Source organism: Polyodon spathula, chromosome 14 (genome assembly GCF_017654505.1).
Source record: "Polyodon spathula isolate WHYD16114869_AA chromosome 14, ASM1765450v1, whole genome shotgun sequence".
In the NCBI taxonomy this organism is placed as follows: domain Eukaryota; kingdom Metazoa; phylum Chordata; class Actinopteri; order Acipenseriformes; family Polyodontidae; genus Polyodon; species Polyodon spathula.
The window spans coordinates 2441813-2468707 of NC_054547.1; the positions used below are offsets into that span (position 1 = coordinate 2441813).

The window sequence follows — 26895 nt, forward strand, 5'->3', positions numbered from 1 at the left end:
ATATAAGTGTGGGAAGAGCCTTGCCCTTAGTTTCACCTGTTCATTCTTTCTTTCTCTCCTCCTTTTACTCTCTTGCTCTCTAATGTTGTACCAGAAGGAGGTGCAGTAGTTTTTGTTTGCAGTGCTACACGTGGACTTGTTTTTATTGTTCTGTTTTATTGTTGCTGTGTGTCATGTATGTTCTGTGCAGAAGTGGGCTGTACTAACGGTATCTTTATTGTCCACAGGAGAAAGATCCTCTCTATGCCCAGATTAACAAATTGAAGAAATAAGTATTGTGGAATAGCCAGCTCGTTGGTGCTCTACAAGACCTTCTCTAAATGGCAATGCTCCCTGTCAGACTTTTGGATCTCAAGGCTCCATCACTCTGTATTCTGCAATTCTGATGCAGATGGATTTACTTCTCTGGATTGGTCTTCTCAATGCAGCCACCAGTTCACAAGCAACTTATGTACTTGCCAACTGCTGCACAAATATAATAAAGGGGGGGGGGGAGCCAGGCAGCACTGCTTTTTGTTACTCAAATGATTCCCTTTTTTTAGAAGAAACAAAAATGAGTTGTCACATTTTGAACATCATTCGTGAAGGGCAGCTATGTTTAAATACACAGCAAATTGATACATGGGCAGAAGAAAGAAATGCGTCACTGTAGCCTACATATCACTGTATCACAATATCACTATAAAGGCGGAATTTGAATCATAAATTAAAGTTTTTTTGTTTTTTTTTTAATTGAAACACGATTCGAGCGTGAACTGCCATTAGAGTGAAAATGAAATGTCTCCTGGTTCAAGTGGAATAAGATATTACATGCATTACTTGGATGACCCTGTTCCACTTCTGGAGAAATACTCAATGTGCTACTTTAATGAAGAAATGCAAATTAGTTTTTTTCTTTCTTTTTTTTTTGGTTTGATTTTCTGCTGCTCGAGTGCTATGCAGAAAAGACTTAATCTGTGCACCCCTTATTGGAAGACACAATGAATAATTTGCCAAATAACTCTTAATTCAGAGATTGAAAGGAGACGAGTTATCTTTGTAACTGGACAATGAGGCATGGATTTTGCTACGATTTTGTGATTGAACTGTTCTTTCTCTATAGCTTTTGTACAATACTAATAAAAATGAAATTGAAATGGAAGTTTTATTTTATCAGTCAATTCTGCTGTTGGAGTCGACTCTCTGTGTGTTTTAGGGTAAAATGGCTTTAAGGCATCTGAACTTTGATTTTCCAAATTTATTTTGTAAATATTAGTGTTTTAAAATTCATTCTCTCACCAGGACTCTCACACTGTAAAGCAGGCAACACTAAATGATGCAAAATTAGCAATGATCACAACAACAACATGCTCTTTAAGAGCTAATAATTAGGAGTGTCAAATTATCAAGATGCTGTCATGATGCTGTCTTGTTGCTTACAGTATGTTTTTCCAAAAGGCTTTCTGTCCATTTGAAGTACAATACTGTGGCTATGTATGTACTGTGTGTCTGTCAAGCATGTGAATACAAGTTACACTCAGTGAACCACACACATCCTTAGAGAAAGTGCGATATCATCAGCGCTCACCTACTGCTGAAACACAGCGTATAGAGAGAACAGGTTAATTTACGAGATCAGGAAGTATGTACATGTGCAAGGACAGATAAGATGTTTTACTGTCAGAGTACCCACAGTTATCCCAGTGCCCTGAGGTCCAGTCCATACCTCTCAATGAACTCTCAAACCTTGAAAAGTCAGTATCTCCGTTTAGCTGTCGTGGATTGGAAACAACTTTTCCCAGAGATGATAAGAAATGTCTAAAACACCCTCACATGCATTTCGACTAGGAATCGTCTAAAAGTGGATTTTAGAGATAGCTCATCACATTGCCATCATATCCCCAGTGAGCAGCAGCTGCTGGGGGTTCATAAAGCATTCCATGGTGAACAGATCAGTGCTGCCACCCCCAGACTACAATGCATTCCCAAAGATCGCCACCAGGGACATACTTCGGAATAGTGTTTTATGTGTGACAAATGCAGGGACCTACACAGTTGCTGCTGGACTTTTGAAATTGTCCGCATACAGGGATTCATCAGAGCGGTCATTGCAGATTGCTAGACCTTCAATACAGGATTTTCTGTTCTTTCTGTGTTTCTCTCCTAATTCCTCAGAGGTACTCAGCGACGCCATGGCTAGTAATAGGAAAGCAGTGAGTAAATCTCTGTGCTCGATGATGGTATGCCATTATCAGTTTCTGATAATGACTGGCTTCATTAATGCTGAGCAGCAATCCATATTTCATTACTGGTGTCCCAAGTCGCTGTATTTACGGGATTGATTTGAATAGAAATACCCATGACCGCCCATAAAACTGTGGACCATCATGCTTCCCAGCTGTCAGTGTCATTGTTTATTTATCGGTGTGTTTCAACAGAAGTATTTTGCTTATCATCTCATGTCTCTGCTGCATCAGGTTAGAAAGCATTCATTAAATTCACTTGCTGAGCATGGCGAGGGACTGGAAAGAATTTCAAAATGCAAAGCCCAACTGCATTTCATTTAAAGGCACGACTGGAGTTGCTTGGTTGAAAATACAGACTGTGCTGCATTTTTTGATGCAGTTTGGGTTAAATAAATTGGAGAAAGAAATGAAAGCAACACTTGCTTGGAATCTGTGATCACCCTGAGGGCAAGTAATAAGGCATTTAGTGCAATGATGATCATTTTAATTGCTGCTTGTTTTGAAGCCAAGATGCAACAGTCTTAAACAGTATAACTCCTATGATGAAGACTGTGAGATTATTTCACTGTGCATGAATCAAATCCCTCTGTTCAAGGTCTTTCCATAGCACTCGGAGCATTGCATTGTATCATAATGTAGTTTATTGAAGTGCTGCTGCAGTAGATCTATCCTGTAAAGGGCAATACCCAGTCTGGCTGGCTGACTGGCTGCTCAGGTGACTTGGTCAATTTTGTTTGTGAAATTAGCCAGGGCAGAGTAACAGCCTTTGGAGCCATTGGGTCAGTCCACTGCATCAGAAGGCTGTGGTCAGGTTTCAAGTACAGTAGCTACAGCGTGATTCTTTGGGAAGGCGGTCCTTTGATACCTGGCAGCACAGGGCTCTCTGATTGGCTAGGAGGCACCAAACAGGTGCTAGCTAGAGGGGTTCCAACTCTTCATCTGCAAGTCATATGTCTCATCCTGTAACTTAATCCCAACATTCAAGTCAGATTGCAAAATTGTTAATCAATATGCTACAGGACTTAGTACAACCAATTTTAAATTCTCAGCAGGTTTTTTTAAAATATATTATCATTTTTTACATTAATCTGACTTTTAAAACAAAATGAGCAGAGTTGGTATAAATAGGTCATTATTCTGCCACTCCTGTTACCAAAATTCTGATACTTGTGTGCAGTATTACCACAATAATATAGATTTTAGACACAGTATGGTACTTTGAAATCCAATAAAAGTGCTGTGTAATAAAGTAACACTGTGTAAAAGAATCAAGCTACAGAGTCCAAATTCATTTAGTATAGCAGTACAGATTATAATTTCTAAACACTCATGAACCTTGAAGAATGAATGGACAGACAGACAGACAGAGAGACAGACAGACAGACAGGCATACAGACAGACAGACAAACGGACACACAGACAGAAACACACACAGACCGATAGATAGGCAATCAGGCAGACAAACGGACAGACAGATAGACAGGCAGACAGACAGACAGACAGGCATACAGACAGACAGATACACAGACTCACAGACTGAAACACAGAGAGACAGATAGACAGGCAGATAGACAGGCAGATAGACAGGCAGACAGGCAGACAGGCAGACAGACACACAGCCGGACAGACAGACACATAAACGGACAGACAGACAGGCAGTCACACAGACAGAAACACAGACAGACAGATAGACAGGCAGACAGACAGACAGGCAGACGGACAAACAGACGGATGGACAGACAGGCTGTCTGTTTGTCCCCAGTTCTCTTAAAAAGATACATTTAGAAATACAGACAGTGGGCTGTTCTACAGGAAGGTGAATTTGTAATGACTTCAACTATAGGTTCTTTCAGTAGGACTGTTTCTAAAAGGACATGGTTTAGATTTTTGTAAAGGTTATTTTCTTTTTTTAATGCGCTTACTTTTTGTATCATTTTGTTGCTCATTGTTTTATGGTGAGAGTTCTATTTTATTTCATATCATTTTAGCGACTAAACATTTAAAATGAAGGAAAGAAAAGAGGAACATGACTGTTTGAGTACATTTCTAGACCTTTTTTAACTTGACCTCAGCTAACAGTTTGTTAATGTAAACTGACACATTATTTTTAACTTTATGAATACTACATTATACCATGAATTTTTAAAAGATGTTTTTTTTTTTTTTTTTTTTGTCTGTTGATTTCTGTAACCCACCATGTAATACTGTTACAAATAAACACACCCTAAAAGCAGTTTTGGAAGCAGATTTGGTTATTTGAGCACACAAACAAAAGAAACCTATTATAAAAACATCTATAAAAATAGTGTTGCTTAAGGTTTGGATGATTATGAACAAGTAACGGTAACACTTCACATTAAGTTGCTCTATTTACTGTGTATTTACACAGTACTTAGTAAATCCATGTGTGCTTACACATAATTACAATGTTATTATGCATAGTTACAATATATCTAAGTACACAATTATATCAGCAAAGGGTGAGAGAGGGTTAAGGTTATATCTTGCCCTTGTCTCTCCAGTCAATGGGATAGAAGCCTAACCCCTGTGGTTGAAACTTGTAATAGCCGTGTTCTTTGCATGATAAGCCTATTTGCTGGCTTGACACGTGATTCTCTGAAGTTGCTCCTGGGCCTGGGGGACAGTGAGAGGTCGCAGTGATGAGCCTGGCATTGAAACTGCCTCTGCCTGGGTAAGCGTTTAAGAATGCCATGAATCCTCCTAGCGGCTGCTGAGTTAACGATACTGGCATCAGCATACAACACACACTTCGATTTCAGAAGAATCCTATTCACTTCAATGGGCTAAGATGTCACTATATAAATGGATAAATAAAGCTTCCAGTAAAGGCTTTTCAAACTGGCTTAATTGTCTGATAAGGTTTCTTTCCCCTCACACACCACACTTACTGCAAACAAATGTCTGACCGCATTGTCAGTATCAGTTTCTAGTCAATATTTTTCTTTTTTAGGCCCTTAACATGAGGGAACAAGATTAACTTGGTTTCAGAAAACTCGGTTTCAGGCCCCTGCAGGGCACACCAGCAGTGACTTGTTTTTTTTTTTAAATTATTATTTATTTTTTTAATTATCTCCCGGTCTCTTGGAACCAGGTTTCAAGCAACTGTTCCGGAAACTGAAAGTGGTTTTGTGTTCCCTCAGCTTTAGTGTTTGTAAATCAGTGGTTATATAAATCAGTGTTATATATGTTTATATTTATATATATATATATATATATATATATATATATATAATATATATATATATATATATATATATATTTTTTTTTTTTTTTATTTTTTTTTCGTCAGCCGTAAAGATTTTCATTCGTCTGAATAAAGATTTTCCCAAAAAAAAATAACACAATCTCCAAGAAAAAACCCTCAAGGAGTTAATGTCTCTCCAAAAAAAAAAAAAAAAAAGATTACTTAATAATGCACAAATATTACAGCCCTGTTTGGGATGAGCAGTGTAATAGACACACATCTCTTTTCACCATGAAAACATTTTCCACACTAAAGCTTATTTCAACTAAACATCTACTGCTGCTCCATTCTTTTCTTTTCTTCATACATCTAACAGCTGGGTGGTAAGTACTGTGTAATATTTTAAAACTGCATTGACATATAATCCACAGTGACATAACACACAGCACCATATTAAATATGGTCTTTATCACTGTCTTGATAATAAAGTAAGGAATGAGACAAAAATACATGACATCTCTTCTGTAGCTTATACTGCTTTATACTGTGTATATACAGTCCATAAGAAAACATGCTTTGGTGTAAAGAGGAAACAGTTCTAAAACCAGGCTTACAACACAAATTTGTATGAGTTGTCATAGAGTTCCATAGGATTGCAACTTTGGATGTTTTTGTTTTTTTATGATTTTTGCAGTCCTTAATAAAATTAAAAAGCCAGGCACACATGCATAATGAATAGAAGTGGAACACCACAGGAAAAGCAGCTAATAGGTTGGAATTCATGGGTATGTGTTCTTCATAATAAATTTAGGAGAATGTTAAGGGAAATTAACGGAGTGAATGAGGAGAAATATTTATGAAAACTGCAGAAGTAAATGCATCTCTGCTGGGTATAAATCAGGGTAAGGAACCGAAGAGTGTCGCCTATTATTAGGCTAGATGGAGATTGTAAAAAAAAAAAAAGCTGACTGTGCAGTTATGTATGGCTAGTTGCATTATGCATGCTGGAGGAATGGTAGACAACACACTCCTGCAGTGCTGCCATCCCAAGATGATCTCTTTGCTACACCCCCTCCCTCTGGCCAGTGTTGTGGATCCAGTAGCTCTTATTTCAGTTTAGTGCTCTTTGAACCAGGGTTGAGCAATATCAGAGAATATAAGCATAGCAAACATTGGCTTGGCTAGGAATGTGTAGTTTTTTTTTGTGTCACAATTGACTAATAGAACCACAGCAAAACTTTTTAAAAGTAATGTTTTTCACTGTGGGATCTTTGGACCTCCTTTTGCAGAGAATTTATTTCATAGGTATAAAGCAACACTGAATTATTCAAGCCTTTTAAAGTCTATAAGTAATTTGTTTTTTCTTTACTAACAATTGAATCTTAGAAGATTGAAAATATATATTTTTGAAAAGGCTTTTTCATTGTTTGAATAGTAAACTTTAACTGCAGCGCCCTGGGTTGCCTTGGCATAAGAGGGCACCATATAGCAGTGAATGTGTATTATATTATATTGCTTTAAAGATACTTCTTGCAGCTCTATTGGCTTTGAATTATGAATGCATTGCAGATCCTACCTTTCAGGACAGCGACTCTCTTGTTACGGCACTGGGAGCAGCGGCAGGAGCTGGACTCAGAGAGGTACTCCTCCAGAGCCCGTTGCATGTTTCTCCTGATTAAATTGCCATTTGCGAAATCTGTTCCTGTCACCAGCTGGAACAGAGGTTCCATCTGCACGGAAATGAACATCAATCATGCATTCTGAATAGGACAGCAGTGCTCAGGGGCAGCCTACACACTGTGCCTCTGAATCAATCAGAAGAAAAATGAAAAAAGTCTACATTACCACTGGACTTGTTAGTACCAGAAGCATTAGTGGGCATAGCGTTAAAAAAAAATATTACCAGCAGCTATTCATATTCTTTAATACTGTATATTACATTGCCACATCATTGATTTGGATAACCCTGGTAGATAAATGACGGTGCTTACTGTCCTGCTCACCGAACTTGGACTCAATAAATTCAGGGTTGTACTGGACAGCCTCTCCCCACTCCTGCATCAGGTCTGCTGTGGGAAGCTGTTTGTAAGCCATCCTTGTGATGTATTCATTCGCTCCTCCTTTAACAAGGGCTACAAAGTCTTCAACAAAGGTCTTTTTCACTTGTCTGAGCTCGGGGATCAATGCGGAATCAACACCTTGCAGGTGATGAGAAGGAAACATTCATCTTGTCTGCTAGTATCATTCAACAAATAAAACTGTTTTCTTTAGACAAATAGGTGTCTGCACTTGTGTTTATTGCTTGTAGTAGTTACCTTGTTGGCAGTGTAGTTGCCATTTAATAATAGTTACTATATGCACTGAAAGCACACTTTTCGGTTCAAATAAGTTATATTGGTAGAGCACAGGATCACAATGGTCATGGCCTCAGTTACCGCATGCAGCTTCACTGTTGAATGTGTCCATGAAATATTATGTTATGATCACGCTGAAAGAACACTCCTGGGAGAGGTACTACATGCAGTAACACGTTACACTAACTATCTCGAATCACTGTGTATTTACATATTTTTGCATGATATATGTAAGTACACAATTGTATCAGAAAAGGGTTAGGGTTAAATTTAGTGTTAAATCATGCAAAAAGATTTACACATACACATTGTAACTATGCATAACAACATTGTAATTATGTGTAAGCACACATGTATTTACTAAGTAACTACTATGTAAATACAAAATAATTAGAGACACAATGTAACATTTTCCCCTATATGCTGTGATGCTAAGAAGGCTACAATGGAAATGTCTTGTTCTTAGTTTTCAAGCAGACAGGTACTTTGAAATGTGCAACACGTACAGGCCAGAATGTTTATTCAATTGACATGGACCGAACTACTTCTGAAGGGCTCAAGTTTTTAAAAATCAAACATCAAACAGTTCATGCTGGGCTCCTTTCTTCTCGTAACAATATATAGAGCAACCCCTTATAAAAATTTGCCACAGTATTGTTGCCCAGTAATTTTGCAATTTTCTCCCGGTGCTTTCCCATGGTTTTCCTAGTTTGCCTTGTTTTTTAATATACTTTACCATACCCCTGTGCTTTACAATGCTTCCCTATGCTTTATCGTGCCTCTCTGTGCTTTACAATGCTTCCTTATGCTTTATCGTGCTTTCTTTGTACTTTATTACACTCCACAATGCATTTAGTATGGGAAACTTTTGTAAGGGAAAATGCAGCAAGACTCAGTTTAATGATTAAATAGATGCAGTATTTAGATGTATAACATCAATTGAATAGACTCCACTGTCTTTTGATTACTTTGCAACGATCCACCCACCCTTCACTTTAAAGTTCGGGGTACTGTCCTGCACACAGACAAAAGAATAAAATAGCAGCAGACTCCCCCAAATCACAATTTAACCACTATTTCCTGCTACTACATTGCATAAGTTCTAATCATTCATGTCACACCCCCACACTAGCTAAAAAAATAAGACCTTCCATTAAAGGAGGTAGCAGTGAAATAAACATAGAAATAAAGTAAAAAGAAGCATCTTTGTCAATGCATTTTGTGTTAAGAGGATAAGCTGGTTAATAATGCCATACAAAGACATTTTTTATTTATTTATTTTTTAATTTGTTTGCTTTGTTACTTGGTAATGAAGATACAGAAAGGGTTTTCCAAACCGCATCAATACCGGTCTGTACAACATTCCTATTGAATGAGCACACTCATAAGAAGCAGTTAGCATGGTGCAGTTTGTGTTATAGATCACTCAGATTATAAGAAGCAGTTAGCATGGTGCAGTTTGTGTGTTCCTCCCCAGGCACCTTGTCCCCCCATTGCTAGGCGCTGGGTTGTTGCATTCTCTCGTTCTTGTCATAGTCCCGGACCTGCAATCCGACCACTGAGTCCAGCAGCTCCACCCTCCATGCATGGGACCTGAAGCGAATACAAAACCAGAGGTGCTTTAACCAAATACATTTTTACTTGAAATTGCAATTATTTAATTTGCTACATTCTAAATCAATATTTCCTCTTCAAAAAATAAAAAATAAATAAAATGCTTTGTTTTGGCTAAAAACTGCTGCGGCCTATTTTGAGGAAAGTCAAGTTGGACGTGTTCCCGTGATCAGAGCAGTGAAATTTCACGCCAGCTCGAAGCTCGACACACAGAAAATAGAGCTTTATCATCACCATGGGGAGGAAAACGCCAAGACATTTTTCCTTTTTATGCCTCAGTTTCTTGTTATATATTGAGGCGTCATAAATGGGCTATATTTGCAGAATTAACGGTTGCATTTAGACTTAACTTTTACAGTTAACAAAATAAGAGTAAGTTATAAGTACGTAGTTAAACAGAAAATTGAAATGACAGGTAGAAGCCACTTATAAAATCTCCAAAAAATAGTTTTGTGCTTTTAATACCTTCCCAGCTTTATATTTAATCACAAACCATAATTAATACACCTTTGAAAAAACAAGAGAGACAGACAGGGCTGCAAGCATGTTTTGTAACTTCAATATACTTTTATCCATTTACATTTTTGAAAGCTCTTTCTCAAATGACGCCGATGTAAAGACAGTGATATTTCAGATCTCCAGTGTAGAAATTCAGTTTGCTGTAAGAGTGTAGTTCATTACAAGAGCAGTGAGGTTCGGACCAGAGGTCAGATTGGGCTGCCGGGGTACAGATTAGAGGGTGTCGACAGACAGGGCGAGTAATAATAACTGCAATAAAGTGGAGCCCCACATGGAATTTAATAACTGAGCAATTCCATTTTCCATCACTGGAACAAGCTGTTCAGTGTGCCTGTGCTTCATTAGCCTGACCGCTTACATGGTGTGTGGAGGTTTAATAAAAAAGTAGTCTGGGCTGCTGTATAAACCTGCCTCTTTTGTGCTACTCAGGTTTAATGCTGGTTCATTCCAAATTTGTGAAGGTAAGCCAACATTTTCCTCAGTAAGAGCTGAGAAATAAATGTTTCCAGCGTTTTTTTGTTTTTTTTAGTTGTTCTTGTCTTCTAGCCTTTCTTTCTTTTCATGTGAGCTCAAAGCAGTGCCTACAAAGTTAGTGATTTGTATTCTATGCCGGTCAAAGAAGGAGGAGGAGGAGGAGGAGGAGGAGAAGAACATGACATACTGGAAGGCCCCGGCACAGGTTTCTGTCAACATGGCCTGACTGTGAATCAACCGAATCTGTGAATTAGCAAATAATGAGAGAGCACTCTATCTGATAATCTGGCTTTTTATTATTTATTTGTTTATTTTTTATTTTATGTATTTTATTTAATTTATTTTCGTAAAGCGCTAACGATTCAAAGAAAAGAAAAAAAAAACTTTGAGGGGGGGGGGGGGGTGTTTGCCTTGTAATCATTAGTAAATCCTTTAGGATGATAGACGCTATATAAGTTATTATTATTATTATTATTATTATTATTATTATTATTATTATTATTATTATATTATTATTGCTGATAATAATAATGTTGTTGTTCTTGTTCATTTGGACTTGTGACTGGAGAGTTTCTATTCATTCTGTGCTCTTACCAGTTCTCTTGGTCTCCTCGCAAGCCTCCCCTGCATACCCCTGGAGACAAATACACTTGCATTTGCTTCCACTCAGGAGAGGCATCCCATTGTTCTGGCAGGGGCCGCAGCGGCACGGGCTGAACTCCCTCAAATAATCCGTCCAAGCTCTTTTCATATTGTCTATTTTCACGTCAATAGAGCCTACATTACTGAAACGAAGGAGCTCGTATATAGGAAGAATCTAAGACAAAGAAATAGGAAAGAGTTACAAAGGGTTACATTCCTTGGGTAGCACTTTACATTATGTGTCTCTAATTACTGTGTATTTACATAGTAGCTACTTAGTAATACATGTGTACTTACACATAAGTACAGTGTTATTATGCATAGTTGCAAGGTATATGTATGTACACAATTGTATCACAAAAGGGTTAGGGTGAGGGTTAGGGTTAAAGTTAAGGTTATATTGTGCAAAAATATTTACACATTAAGTACATTGTAACTATGCATTATAACATTGTAATTATGTTCATGTGTTCTATGTAAATACACAGTAATTAGAGACACTTAATGTGCTGCAAAGTGTTACCCAATATCCTACACACTTATTCTCAAATGTTATTCATTAACAAATTAACAAAACTGCTGTGATGTAGTGTATACCTGCTTACCTCAAAATCTATCAAGTCAGGGCTGTATTTTAAGGACTTCCCCCAGTGCCGGTAGGATTTCTCATCAAACACTCCTAACAATCCTCCACTTGACCTAATGTCCCCACCTCGAATCTGAGGTATCACATCTAAAATGTGACTGTTACTGGAAGATGCAGCTGTTTAACACGAGGAAAAAAGAAAGAAAAGAAAAAACGTTACATTATGTGCTAGTTGTCCATGTTGTAAAATCTTCCATTATTCAAAGAGTAAGTAGTGGGGTTCAGAAAAATATAGTGTTATACGACCCAGAGCGTTGCTACAACAGTTTAAGTAACGTATCCTGTCATTTTTTCTTTTCATTGTTAACATCCTGTTCATTTTTCACACTCTTAACTCGTCTGTTTCAAAAGCTATTTTCAAAATGGCCGCTCTAGTGCACTGGAGTTTGAGATCTCTAAATCACTGCAGGAAGAGCGATAAAACAAACAAACAAACATAAAAAACATAACAAGTGCCCTGGCTTTTCTGTTCCGTACCACATCATGGATCGTTATCGCTGTGTTACCTGTTTTGACAATGTGGACATTAATCCTTACAATGTCAGTTCACTAAAGCAGCCTTTTGAAAAGAGCTTTGAAACAGACTTTAAAGTGTAAACAGCTGTCAGGATGTTAACAATGAAAAGAACAATCAAAGGTCCGTTGTTTAAATAGTTGTAGCGACACGTGGGACGGCGTGTTTTTCGGTACCCCCGCTACTCACTCTTTAAGCTTTTACCGGCCACTGAAGCCTGGAGAGGATATGTATTTCAAACAAGAGAAGGGCAGCTTCCCATTGAATTGATATAAAGTAAAAATAAATTCAGGATATATTCAATACTGGGGATATAAAAAAGTGCTTATTCATGGTCAAATAAAATTAAGCCTAAGTAGGCCCTATCGGTATCTATGTTTACTTCTTTAAAACTGAATAGTTATCATAAGCTTGTTCATATAGAATTACATTTCAATAACACACTCGTATTATAATGTGTTCCCATTATTATTATTATTATTATTATTATTATTATTATTATTATTATTATTATTATTATATATTATTATTATTTGGGCCATTCAGGAAATGGTAGGGTAAAAAAACAGGTTTGCATAAATACATACCATTATTCATTGATCCATATTTGTGGCATATGTTCCCCTTGACTGACAGTTTTGATTCTACACTCGTTTCTTGCATGGGCATAGTGAGCCCTATTGATAAGCCAAAGCACCCCCCTATCTGATAGCCATTCATTTCTATAATAGAAGACAAGTGAAGCACAAAAAAAGACAAAACATGTTAGATTACAAGAATCACTTGCAGCTGCCACTGTTTCTCTTGCCTTCTTCTGTTACCTCTACAGACACACCCCAGTGCAGCACTAATTCAGTGTCATTGATTAAATGAAAATCTGCTCAAGCTTTTCTATACCACATAAAAAAATGATGTGATTTACTACGGTAATACACAGGTCATACAATAAGAACCACTCCTCACTGTGTATTATTATTATTATTATTATTATTATTATTAATAAACTGACTATTAATTATGATGGGCTGAGCAGTGATAAAAACTGATATCGGGTCATTTCATTTCAAGCTTGGAATACGCATTTCAAAACAAAACAAAAGAACAGATGTTCACGTCCTCTATCTATGGTGTGATTTATTCATTCGTTCATTTTTAAACATACCACTTTTCCTCATCACTTCTTTGTCGACAACCAAAATGTACTCAAGGACTCCCCCCATGGTCCCTTCAGTTATATAATGGGTTCCGTAATTACTGATAAACTTAGAGTACATTCCATAATTGTATTCGTCAGGAAGTTCCATCAGAGTCTGGTACATCTCTTCATCCAGAACTAAGCCACTGCTCCTCATTTTAAACTGAGCAGTCTGAACTTTGGTCACCATTCTCACAAATCCCACATTCTGGAATGCACAAAATAAAACAGTATTTGAAACAATGGGCTTATTATAATCACCTTTTTATATATACTTTAGAGTGACCAATAATGTTACCCTCGATTTTCTCCCCAATTTAGAATGTCCAATAATTTTTTCCCCTCACTGCAGCAATTCCCCACACAGCTCAAAAGAACTGGAGGTTCAGTGAGTGTCCTCCAATCCCATGACCAAGCAAACTTTTACACCCAGCAACTCGAGAGTGGATGCCAGAGAGCTACCGGCCTCTGAAGGACAAAGATCAGCCCTGCAGGAGTCCGCATGAGCTGGCCGGTAGGGTCCGCTGTAGCACAATGAGGAGCAGCAGTCCCTGCCATTTTTAAAGTCATGCAGTAATTGCATATACAAAGTCTAAAGGATGGGTTCCTCTCTGGTGCTATTGTTAGGCATCAGGGTCTGGCTCGTGTTTAAAAAGGTTTCAAGTTTAAACGTCATTGCTACAGTTTTTCCAATAACTTAACATTTAAACTAAACTCTGAGGAATCAGTCTCTAAATCTATTGAGTTGGAGATTTATTTGCTGTGTTGTTGATACCCGGTTCCAGGCAGTATGTTTTCTCGCTTTGTGAGTTGGTTCCTAGATTTGTACTTCTTTGTGAATTCATGGCACAGGTAATAAGTGTGTAAGTGTAAACGATGCCATTTAGATTACAGCAGTAAGAGTATGCGTGGAATCCCTACTATTGCTTCATAATGCCATTTACTTTAGATAAGAACATAATAATAAAGGACTTGTTCCAACATTCCAAAAAAACTAATAAAATAACTTACTTTCTTGGTGTATTCAGATATATTCTTTAAAGACATATATTCCCCTTGTATAGACATTCCACCCTCAAAAATATAAATGCCAACTGTCCCTGAAGCATGGAAAGAGAATTCATTTTTCTTAGCATCTAGCAGCCCAGAAACATCATCATAATACTCTGAAGAAAATCCAGAATCAGCCTGGGCCTGCAAATTGGGAGAAAAGCAGAAATGCACACTGAAAAAACAAACAGCATACTGTACAGCAGACCTGGGGACAATACTGAAAAAACAAACAGCATACTGTACAGCAGACCTGGGGACAATACTGAAAAAACAAACAGCATACTGTACAGCAGACCTGGGGACAATACTGAAAAAACAAACAGCATACTGTACAGCAGACTTGGGGACAATACTGAAAAAACAAGCAGCATACTGTACAGCAGACTTGGGGACAATACTGAAAAAACAAGCAGCATACTGTACAGCAGACCTGGGGACAATACTGAAAAAACAAGCAGCATACTGTACAGCAGACCTGGGGACAATACTGAAAAAACAAGCAGCATACTGTACAGCAGACTTGGGGACAATACTGAAAAAACAAACAGCATACTGTACAGCAGACTTGGGGACAATACTGAAAAAACAAACAGCATACTGTACAGCAGACCTGGGGACAATACTGAAAAAACAAGCAGCATACTGTACAGCAGACCTGGGGACAATTATAATTGGAATTGTGCAATTCGTAATTAATTGCAATTACAAATGTAATTCTAATCACACATGCATAATTATAATTGTACCTTATAACTGTTTGAGTACAGTTCATTAATTTGTCATACGATCATCATTCTTGTATTTTCAACCATTTTTGGTGACCCCATTTGTTTGAAAAATAAATGAAAGTTATATAGTATGTTATACCTGTGTAACAGAATAAAAATGTCTTACTTAAACAAATTGTTCCAGTTTCATTTTTAAGTATATTCATCATTCGGGATGTATGAGAGAAATCTTGAATAGGCTTTATTTTGTTTGTTTATTTTGTTTTTTTGTTTTGAAGGTTTCAAGGTTGACCAATTCCAAACTAAACACACAGACACTAGCTCTGCACACCAAGCCAGCGGATCATAGACTCATAAACACACAGACACTAGCTCTGCACACCAAGCCAGCGGATCATAGACTCATAAACACACAGACACTAGCTCTGCACACCAAGCCAGCGGATCATAGACTCATAAACACACAGACACTAGCTCTGCACACCAAGCCAGCGGATCATAGACTCATAAACACACAGACACTAGCTCTGCACACCAAGCCAGCGGATCATAGACTCATAAACACACAGACATTAGACTAGCTCTGCACACTGAATGTTATGAAATGCAGCAGCAACAAAGAATCAGCTAAACAGCTAAGCTTATCCAAAAATATAAAGTCAATTATTTTATATAAAAATACTAGCCAAAGAGGTGCAAGCACAGACACATAGCAGTACAGCTGTCCTTCTAGTCTGTATTCTAATGAATACAATATGAGGCCATTTGTGACTGTGGTATGATTTATATGTTTAAGATTGAGCTGAGGCAGCCAGCTGATAAAGTCTGAAGCCATAACTTGTCCATGGTGGGGGGGGGGGGGGGCTATGAATATTAAAAGCTTCCACAAAAGGCCAATTCTTTGTTATCAGATCAGACTTTTTATACAACTTACCATGAAACGGTAGCTATGGAAGTTGTAAGGCTTCCTATAATACTTCTCATCGTCATTGTAGTACAACCGTTCACACACACTGTTGTACCTCAGCTCTCTCCAGTCTCCATTATACACATAGTCACAGAATCCACCATAGTATTTGGGGTCAAGGGTATTGAATGCGTATTCTTGAGTTAAAATGTTATATCTAAAAAAAATAAAATCAAATAAATATATATATATATATATATATATATATATATATATATATATATATATAATATATATCTATAATATAATATATATAATATAAACCTATATCGAAAAATCAAAGTTTGTACTTTTCATTTGGAAGCTTTTTTAGTTTCAAACAAGTTTTATTTACCCACGAACGACGTTTTCTGACCCTGGAATGGGGAAGAGCTTCTTGCAGAAGTCATAGTCGCCCTCTTCCCGCTCGTCACAGCCTTCCTCGTCTGACTGATCTCTGCAGTCGATGTCTCCGTTACACCTAAGACGGGTGTTTATGCAGCGGCCTGGAATGGAAGACAGCTTTAACTTTCCCGGCTGTTCTTAGTTTTTCTAATGTTACAATTAAACTGTATTATTTCTTTTTGTATTCAAATTTTAGAATTTTTGTTTTGTTTTGTTCTATTTCTACAAACTCTTTTTTTTTTTTTTTTTTTTTGGTATCTTAGTTTTTCAAATTTTACAATTAAAATGATATTTTTATCGCCTTTTAAATTTCGGTGTTACCAAATACTGTATGTAATGGTTTTAATGTAATGGTATAATTGTTCATGTGAGATGAAAGGTGCTATAGAAATGTGAGTTGTTGTTGTAAATGTCAGTACCTATAGTAAAGTTTTGTAGGCGCATTTGGGTAGCTCCATATGACTGCCATACAGCTACTATTTTACAAGGGAGGGGGGTAAAAACAACCACAATGTGGTTATAAATATAGGTAATCCCAAAGGGATTCAGAGGGCATTCATCTGGCACCCCTGCCTAAAGTAGAAAGTCACGTTACCTGTTTCCTCACACATAAATTCTCCCTCCCCGCATGTATGGACCTCTGAGCACTTCTTCATTGTTGAGCAGGATTTCTCATTCCACTGCACCCCGGTACACTCCATACCACTGAATTTGGACGGCTGTTGTAAATACCGGTGTTTGTACTGAAATGAGTAAAAGAGATAGAGATGACAACAGGGTCTGGCTGGGGTGTGTTTATTGTTAACCCCTGAAGCAGCTGCCTCCAAGTTTAAAAATAGCACAAAAGCAGTCAGAAGCAGTCCTTTGTACTCTCTGCAGAACTGCCAGATGTTTCTTCAAAGACTTGTCATTGTAAATAAAACGTTGCCTGTTTGCTGCTGTTTCTATCAAAAGTCCCCCATGACGTACCCGGCAATTTAGGGAAATTAGTTTTCCTCTGAAGGACTGCTAATTTAGATGAATTATGCAACAAAATAAGATAAGCAAAAGATATGAATAAGATTGGTACAACAAAGTCAAAGTGTATGCTCAAGGATCATGATAATGTCCTTTAATTCTCGGATTTGTTCATATTTCTTATATATCTGCAGTAAATATCTCCTGCATATCTGCTTATTTCCAAAGAGGCTGTTTCCTTGTGCTTGTTGTTTCTGTGTAGGTCATTGTTTACATTATTGGGTCTTCTTCTGAATAGACTCCCCAAAACTGGATTTTAAAAAGTCAGGTCTAGGGTTATGCAGCTGTAATTTCCATCCCTCTGTAACACTGATTTAATATAGAGATGTTCTATTTACTTACTCAACATACCCACAGTTCCAGAGGTGACAGAAATTATAGCTGCACAGTCCAAATGGTCATTTCTAATACAACCTGACTTCAAAAATTCAGTTTTAGGAGTGTGGCACCCCCCCCCCCCCCCCCCCCCCCCCCCCCCCCGTAAAATATATGTTTTTTGTTTGATTCACACATAAGAATATATTTTTTGATTAGATAGGGCAAGGCTGGGAGTTTAGACTCTCCTCCCTGTCTAATTGAAAGGAAAGTGCAAGGAGAGTGAACTGGATGTGCCAACTACAATTATCACTGCATGTGTAACAGGGATAATTGCATAAACTTTAGGGTAGGGGTTAATTTAGGAGATTTTAATCCCACCCAAGTTTATTCAGTTTGTTAGGGAGAAGGTTCTTGGAGCAGGACCTCCCTTTTAGTAGGAGCAGCGCTTGGCCCATGTTTGGCCACCTTTTGTTTTGTAGTTGTGTTTCTCACTGTGTTTTGTTTTCACTTGTTGCCATGTACATGTTTGTATATATCCTTTGCGCACAAGGCATATCATTGCTGGTACCCTAGTGGCAGCCACCAACCACTGCAACTGCCTGCAACCCCTTGTAAATAAATAAAAACTGGACACCTGAGCAGCCTTTCAACATCAAAACCCTCTGTGTCTCTCAGCGGTTACCCACACTGCAACACAACACCCCTGTTGCAAGAAGTCTTGTCAGAAGCAGATCCAGTGGATGAAAAATGAAGCCTGGTAAATAGCAATCTAAACAGAATATGTAGTAGAGAATTGTACAAAACACAACTAACAGGATCTTGAACAGTTAAAAAATATTCCAAAAACGACTTCACACTAAGGCTTACAATGAGACCAGGATCCACGGCAGATTAGAAGCCCAGCGTGCAAAGTACATTCCACTGCAGCCTCTACAGTCTACAGCCCTCATATTTGCAAATCTCTGATGTGCTTACAGACCTTCTTGCAGTTTTCTTCTGTTCCACTTATTATTATTCATATCACATCTGTACTGGTAAAACTAAAAATGCAGATAAGTGCAGCAGTGGGGAACAAATTATATACTGCCTCATACCTGTGAAGCTTTCTGTCAGGCTTTAAACAAAGAGAGACAGTGAAACACAGAGACAAGTGAACCTGGGAGAAAAACAAGCTCTGGGTGAACAGGCTTTTAGGACCCGATCTTACTGCAACGTTAAGTATTGCAATTACTTCGTGAACAATGCAAAACTTAAAATTCTGCCCACATACTCCCGCTCTCACAATATGCAGAGAAGCAGGCAGATCAATGCACAGAGCCCACATAGGTTAATCAGATGTTTGCTTGTGCTTCGAGATATTTACAGTTGTGCCGTGACATGGGGAACAGGAGGTCCAGAGTGACCATGGCCCCAGGGAACAGTCGACAGGAGTGGGGGTGTGGAGCCCTCTGGTCTTCCTGTCGGTTCTGTTCTGACCCCTGCAAAACAAAAACACATTGACATGATGTTAAAACAGTTTAAATATAACAGGTTCTTGCAGCTATGAAATGCAATAGTTTGAACATTAGATGTAACACCGTGAAGTATCATGTTATAATTCATCAACAAAAATGAATGATCTTTTCTGTTGTTTTAGAATGTCTATCTGGTGCAGTAAGCATTGGCATCTTGTTGTTTAACATACCCAGTCATTGACTGTACGATTGATCAATAAAGAATGAAATATAAATGCTTCTGAACTTGTTTATTTGTTAATTATCCTATGATGTATATATTCTTAATCTTTCTGATTTCATTGTTGAGGCTGAACGGAACAAGGCTGAGGCAAGTGTAAGAATGACCACTAGAGGCGTGCACCAGTATATTCCTGAAACAGTGGGTACAGTGGAAAATGTGAAATCACTGTGCACATCTAGGGGCTATTTTTACATTGACCTCATTACAGTAAGGTAAAGGTAAAATCTATTTGATTAAACATGCCACATATCCATGAGTGCAGATCCATTAAGAAAGGATCATTAATACGCTACCATTAAGAAAGGATCATTAATATGATACCATTAAGAAAGGATCATTAATATGATACCATTACCTGCAACCTATTTAACTGGATAAAGCAATGCCTGTATGATAATCAGCACCCCTATGATAACATAATAAATCCACTTTTATTATGCAGTATTTATGGAAACCCCTGTATATTGTTCTCTGCATGAGCATAACCTACCAATACCACACATCTATACATTTGAAACCTTTAACTTTAAAAATCCTTTAAAAAAAAAAGAAAGCTTTTCCAAAGATCAGTCCATAAACCTTAAATCACCCTTACACAATGCACCATATACTGTAAATCTTATTTTAACATGGAGTCATTTCCAAGGAAGCGCGACAAGAAAAAGAAACAGCTTACATCTCTATAATAGCATTAATTTGGTAATCCAACAACATGCATTATGCATGCCAAAGAGAAGACACCAATCGTTAAAATGCTTTAAAGCACCTTGTAGTTTGAGATTAATAAGCACCCATGTATAAAGCATGGTTAGCCTGTAATATATTTACACAGTGAGGACTATTCAATATATTGTTATTTAAAAGATCCCCCATACCTGAGTTCAGCACCGTTCCACAATGTATTACGAGCTTGGACCAAAAGAAAATGATTTAAACATATTACAAAAACCAATGCGATGATTAGTGTATTCATCATGTAACCCATGTAACAGCCCTGCAGTATCAGAGGTGCACCGAAGGCACTGGGGGTCAGCCTTTCAGTACAGGGCGCAGTCAATAATTTACAGATGGTAAATACTTCTAAAACAGAGTTTACTTTGGAGTTTACTTTTCCAGTAACACTGTTGTTTGGGCCAAACAGCAGTTAACCTTGAATCGGAAACTACATAGCGGGAGTGAACATAGTTCAGTAAAGAGCAGATTTACTGCTTCAGGATTTCAACTGCTGTACAAGTCAATCGTTACAGTGACTAGAGCCAGTAGAAAATCTACTGGTAGAAACAAAACAGAACAACAGAAAAAAGACACACCTGTGCGTTAGTGTGGACTAAAGGAAAGCAATGGCAAGAGGCTCTAAGCAATTCCCAAACAAACTCTTTATAGCCAGAAAAGGGAAGCTTGTCAAATTCCTTCTTCATGCTTGAAGTAAAAGAGTTCCCCGTTTGAGAGAGCTGATAGGTGAAAGATAGTTCTCTCAAACATGTGCAAACCCCTGGGACTGCCAAACTAAGAGAATCCTGAGAGCATAAACTATAACACCCAGCAGCCATGGATAGATATCAATATCATCAATATAGATATAATATCCACTGTTCTTGGATGGAGACGACATGGATTCTGGAAAGGTCAGAAAAGGTCAAGGGCAACTAGGAGCCTGTAATCGCGAACCAGTTTTCATAATTTTTCTGTTAAAATTATACCCAGTGATCACAATATAGTAAATACCGTTAATCTTGCAAACAACTGAGCAGGCATACTGTATATTGTACCTGTGCATATTTAAACAATCACATGCTTTAACCCTTTCAGTCCTTATCTTAGCGCTGTATGTTAACGTATGCTGTCCTAAACCAGGTTTGAACCTCACAGGACTCCTAGGTCCCAGTCTGAGGTAGGGTATTAAAAAGAAAAAAAAATCCTGTTTGCATGTATACTCCATAAAAGAGTTCCTTTTTGAATTATATAACTTATTGTCTATAAAAAATTAAACTAAAAATCAGGACTGAAAGGGTTACAAGACGAATTCATATGCCCAACGTGGTCACGTGTCTGTTTATTAATAGACAGTATATACTCTGTTTTACAAGCTTAGTACAAACAATACTGTGCAACACATTATCAAGGGAACCATAGCAACAGTACTGCACAGCACAATGTCAGAGTATTTCAAATACAGTTTACCAGTTAGGAGTATGAGAGGCCCTGGAAGGGTGCAGTACAGTAGTTGTGTTTATAGTGACACCTACTGATACAAAAATGGTACTTTCTTTTTATAGAGTTAATAATGTACAGTAGTACCCTGCATTGTATAGGGTATTGCTGGCACTCACGTCAATCTCTGATTTCATTCTGAAGCAGATAATTGTTCCAGTGAAGACTTTAATTACTTAAATGAAAAGCTTGGTTCTATTAATGCACTGCTTCATTCAGTGATAAGGTCCAGGACAGGCATGGATTGAATTGACCTAGGCAAGTCTGTTTTTATAATATCATATAAACACAACAGCACTGGTGTAATCATACTCAATTGTTCACTATGCACACGCAGTGTGTTATTATTAAACGGGAGTAAGCATTTGTGTACTCTGCTGTTGTGTAATAATAAGGAAATAAAAAAATAAAAAACATCAAAAAATATGACTGGAATCCAGATACAATCATTTTCACAGAGAGGAACTGGTTAGAGTTTCAGTGTAGGGAGACGATTATTAATTGCTTATTCATTGTTTTATTGACAGTAATAGGATATCCAATCAGAGTGCACTGTCCTGACAGGAAAATTTCGTGTTACCTTTGTAAGGCCTCTCTCACTCTGATGAGCTCCTGGGAAGCATGCACAAAAGAGGGTTTTTTTTTTTTTTTTAACTCGGTATAGCACTGCTGTTTGAGGAAATTGTTTAAAATAAATCTAACATAGTGTAACATATCTGCTATACATTTCTGAGAACAAAACAAAACCAATCCAAACCAACAAACAAAAAAATGATAATTTAAATGTAAACTTACACCGTTAAATTACTTCTGAGCACACAAGACGTACATAATGGAACAGGTGAGTTATTGATCAAACTGACAATATGACATCGTATCTGAATAAGCTTAAACTGAAGTTATCTGGTGTGAGAAATTTAAATAACTATGTAAATAAAAGCCAGCGTGTGTCTAACTCATGTGAAATGTCTAAAATGAACATGTAGAGCCGTGTTATTTACGAACATAAAGAAATAGAAAATGCTAACTTAAAAATTACTTTAAAAAGTGATTAAGCTTAACTAGAATTTCCAATTAAGTTGGCAAAAACTAATACAGAGTACTTTATTAATGTATTTATTTTAAATAAAGTAACCCTTCAGTGTATAATTCAAGGAAGTAAATAGCAGTTTCAGCCATTTCAAGTTGTACTCATACTGCAAAGGAAAGAAGCTCAGGTGTGTCTTATTAAATTCATAGTAAAACCAGGAATGGATCAAACTGCTATGCAATGGGAGTCTTACTTCCATCCGTGTAATTCAAATTCCTAATGCGTAGCAGTTTCAGCCATCAAGCTTTCAGTATGAGCTTTAGACACACCTGAGCTTTATAAAACAAAGCAATGCACCTTTTGTACAGTACAGGTAACTTACAATTTATGCTAATAGGAAAACCTGGAATAAATGCCTCTAACTGCTATGCAAAATGGGAAACTAAAATGATTCCCTGTCCTTGTTTGTGCCTAGTGCAGTCAGTGATGAAGTGAGTGAAACAGCTGGACCAGGCAGAAAGCATGCACTGCCTGTAAAATCCAGCACTCTGCCCTCCACCAGGCCACTACCAGATAAAACCATGTTAAACTGTACGGGAGCCAGCACATTTAAAGCAGGGGTGGTGGTGAGGGAGGAAAAAAAGGATGAACAGCCCTCAGCAGCCACCTTCAAGCACAGTCGAAGGCTGGGGGAGAATACCTTATTCCAGCACATGGAGAGTCTGGATCTTGCTCAGCTGAACCATGGTGGAGTTGTTAAGCCCTTCTCAAGACCCCACAGCACTGCGTAGGAAGCAGCGGGAAATGGATCGTCATCGCCAACTGTGGCCAAAGTGGAAAAGCTGTCTTGCCAAACTAGAGACTTCACCCCATGCAAAAGAGCTTTCTAAATGTCCTGCTGATCCAGACCCGGGCACTGACGGGTCATGCTATGGTAAGTCTCCCAAAAATTAAATTATATATATATACACACACACACACACACACACACACACACACACATCCAGGGCTCGTAATGGAATGTGAAACAAGCAATGTGATTGGTCATGCAAGGTTCCAGCTGTAACTATGAAACCGAGTGACCAATTACCTACAAGAAATCCCAAAGCAATTAGTAGACATGCCGATTTAGATGAAGAACAATTAAATTAACTGGAAGAAAGCAAAACAGAAAAATTGCTGTCTGTATGCTCACTGACCCGACTTTGTCACTTAAAATAATGTATTTTTAGGGGTTGTAAACGCTACAGAAAAGCACAGAAAGACACTTGTGCACATTATCCACCCCTCTCTGACACAGATCCTGAACAAATGCCTGAAATCCGAGACGTCGTTGAATTTATGCTCTTATCTGGGGCGACTTACAATTGCATCACATTACTTTTTACATACAATTACCCATTTATACAGTTGGGTTTTTACTGGAGCAATTTAGGTAAAGTACCTTGCTCAAGGGTACAGCAGCAGTGTCTCCTCACCTGGGATTGAACCCTCCTCAGGTCTAGAGCCCTACCCATTACTCACCACTGCCTGTAAAATCCAGCTGATATATATATATATATATATATATATATATATATATATATATATATATATATATATATATATATATAGTGCCTTGCAAAAGTATTCAGACCCTCTCACAGTTTTTCACATTTTGTTGCTTTAAAGCTTGCAGTCATGACACTTTGAAGTAGGAATTAATATGTGTTATATACACAACCTACTCCACACATTCAAAGCAAAAACAAAAAGAAAGAAGTAAATAGATAATTAATATGAAATAAAAATGGAAAAGTCATGATTGCATAAGTATTCAAACCCTTTGGACACCCACCCTATTTATATTCCAGGTTTACTGACAAAGACTTTTCGGTGTTAATCAACTTGTAGCTATATATATATATATATATAATATATATAATATATATATATATATATATATATATATAATATATATATATTTAAGATATATATATATGTACACAAACACTTAATAGTAAAACCTGGAATACATCAATCTGCTATACAAAGGGAGTCTTCTTTCCATCCCTGTCTGTTGACGAAAGCATTATCACCACCTTCTTCTCTTCTTTCTTATTATACATGCCTGTATAGTACAGGGTTAATCAAAAGCCAGGTAAAATAGATGTGCCTAAAGCTAAGAAAACCTGGTAGGCATCAATAGACCATGTGGAAGAGGGAGCTGTGGTTGACATCTCTTTGAAGGAGCTGCCAAGGTTTTGCAACTGAAGTGTGGTGTCTCATTGCTCTTGATTTTTTCAGAGGAGAAGCCACCTCACGTTCTGGAGTGTAACGAGGCTCACCAACCAGGTGGTGAATCCAGAGGCCACACTCCGAGGCGGAAAACACTTCCCGATGTGCAGTCGCTATGGACACCACCAAAGAAACCAACGAGGCCTGCACACGTGGATCTCAGCCAATTCCATAAGGCAACCAGAGAAACCAAAGCCCTGGGTGGTAATCTTATTCTTATGATTAAAGTAATGTGGAAGCTAATGATCTGGGAGCACAATCCCTTGCTAAGTGCACATTGCTAAGCAAACAAGCTGTGGACCGAAGTTCACAGTCTGTTGCTCTGCACGGTTTTGTAATTTGTGATACATGATTTACTGTATATTATTGATTAAATGCTTAAATATGCCAGCAAACTGCACATATAGAAGTATGGTACAAATATGATGTTCCTGGTGATGTACAACTTTAACTTATCTTCCCTGCCCCTCTTTCAAAATTCTCTTCATGGTACACATGCTAACTGCCTTGCAAACTTTTATCTCCTAGTATCCTTTCAGTTCTGGATATTATAAAACTGTCCAGCTGTGTGTACGATTGTAAAGACACTTGTATGTGTCCCCTGTACCAATGCCAATAACCAAGGTCACTGTATGCTGTGCTGTTGTGAGTACTGTTTTATGTGAACTAAAACCTGGTAGTGATTTCAAAGAAATATCTTTCTTCAAAGTGAAACAAAAGCGTGGACAGCAGGTGGGAAACATTGATTGAAGAGTGATTACCCTGATATACATTTTTATAAGCCGTATCTTTTTTTAAATTATTATTATTGAATGATGTATTGCCTTTTTTTTTCTTTTTTTTTCTTTTTGCTAGTCTCTTCAGAAATGATCACACCACCTTCCAGGGCAACATCTTCTGAAGACAACTCATCTCCAAAGTAAGTTTTAAAAGCATTGAACTAAAAACATGACGAGGGGGAGAAGTCATTACTTCCTGCTTTTCTGCTTTCCTTTTGTTTTGGGTTTTTTGTGGCTTCCTGGTCTTGTGACCTTTCAACTCTTGACCCCATCTGCAGGGTTGAAAGGTCACCATGTCAGATGATTTCTGAAGATCAGGAAGAAAAACAAAAATAAGCATGCAAACAAGATTCTAAACAGAACTCTGAACCATTCCAAATGATTGCAGATATTCTGATCAGGTAAAGGAAGGTTTACAGAGAAGCTGGATTCGAAAGGCTGTTGTAGTTCTGTGTCCTGTCATATAGCCGTGTGCTTTTCACCTGTCCAGTAATGATGTTGTGGATCCTGGAAGTTATGAGGAATATGAAGTATTGTTTGAAGATGCAGAAATAACAGGACTTGAAAAGGATGCTGGGAACATCACAAGTAAGAAAGTTAAACATTTTTTTTTTATTTCCACAATGTCACTAGTAAATATTATTACACCACAATTAAGGAGTCACTTGCTTTGTATAGTAAGAAAGAGAGAGTGTGCGCTGTATGTCGCAGGCATAGGGTTTTCAACTCGCATCTCAATGCATTCTGGTATGTTTGACCTGTCTTGGGTACCTTTCACAGCAGGACTACACTTACCAGAATGCACTGGGGTGTGAGTTGAACGGTCCCAAACTGTCCAAGTGTACATGGAGTCATAAGGTAACCCTACACAGGCAGGAAAAACAATGCCTAACTAAACTACAAAATGTAAACATAGTTACATCTTTTTAGTACTCTTGCAATATCCTAAAGGGAAGGTGGATGTATATTCTTCAGCCAAATAAGGTTTTGAGGTAGTTATATTATA

General features: G+C 37.7%; 2 protein-coding genes across 21 annotated transcripts in view; one reads left to right on the forward strand and one right to left on the reverse strand.

Moving 5' to 3' along the window:
- Positions 1-1160, forward strand: part of dab1a (DAB adaptor protein 1a) — a 78972-nt gene extending 77812 nt beyond the window's left edge. For all 20 annotated transcript variants that reach the window (XM_041271121.1, XM_041271118.1, XM_041271126.1 and 17 more), the window contains one exon: positions 228-1160. Coding sequence is in view for 16 of the 20 variants with exons in the window: in XM_041271118.1 (XP_041127052.1) it covers positions 228-272 (45 nt within the window). In the remaining 4 variants the exon portion in view is untranslated. The remainder of the gene's footprint in view (positions 1-227) is intronic.
- A 7126-nt stretch (positions 1161-8286) lies between these two features.
- c8a (complement component 8, alpha polypeptide) lies at positions 8287-20613 on the reverse strand. Its single transcript, XM_041269742.1, has 11 exons — positions 20468-20613; positions 19219-19333; positions 17116-17263; positions 16471-16621; positions 16104-16293; positions 14400-14582; positions 13356-13596; positions 12781-12915; positions 11639-11796; positions 10986-11208; positions 8287-9377 (listed from the first exon to the last, which is right to left on the reverse strand). Exons 1-11 carry the CDS (start codon positions 20575-20577, stop codon positions 9229-9231), a joined length of 1803 nt encoding a protein of 600 aa, XP_041125676.1. The 5' UTR covers positions 20578-20613; the 3' UTR covers positions 8287-9228.
- Positions 20614-26895: the final 6282 nt, after the last annotated feature.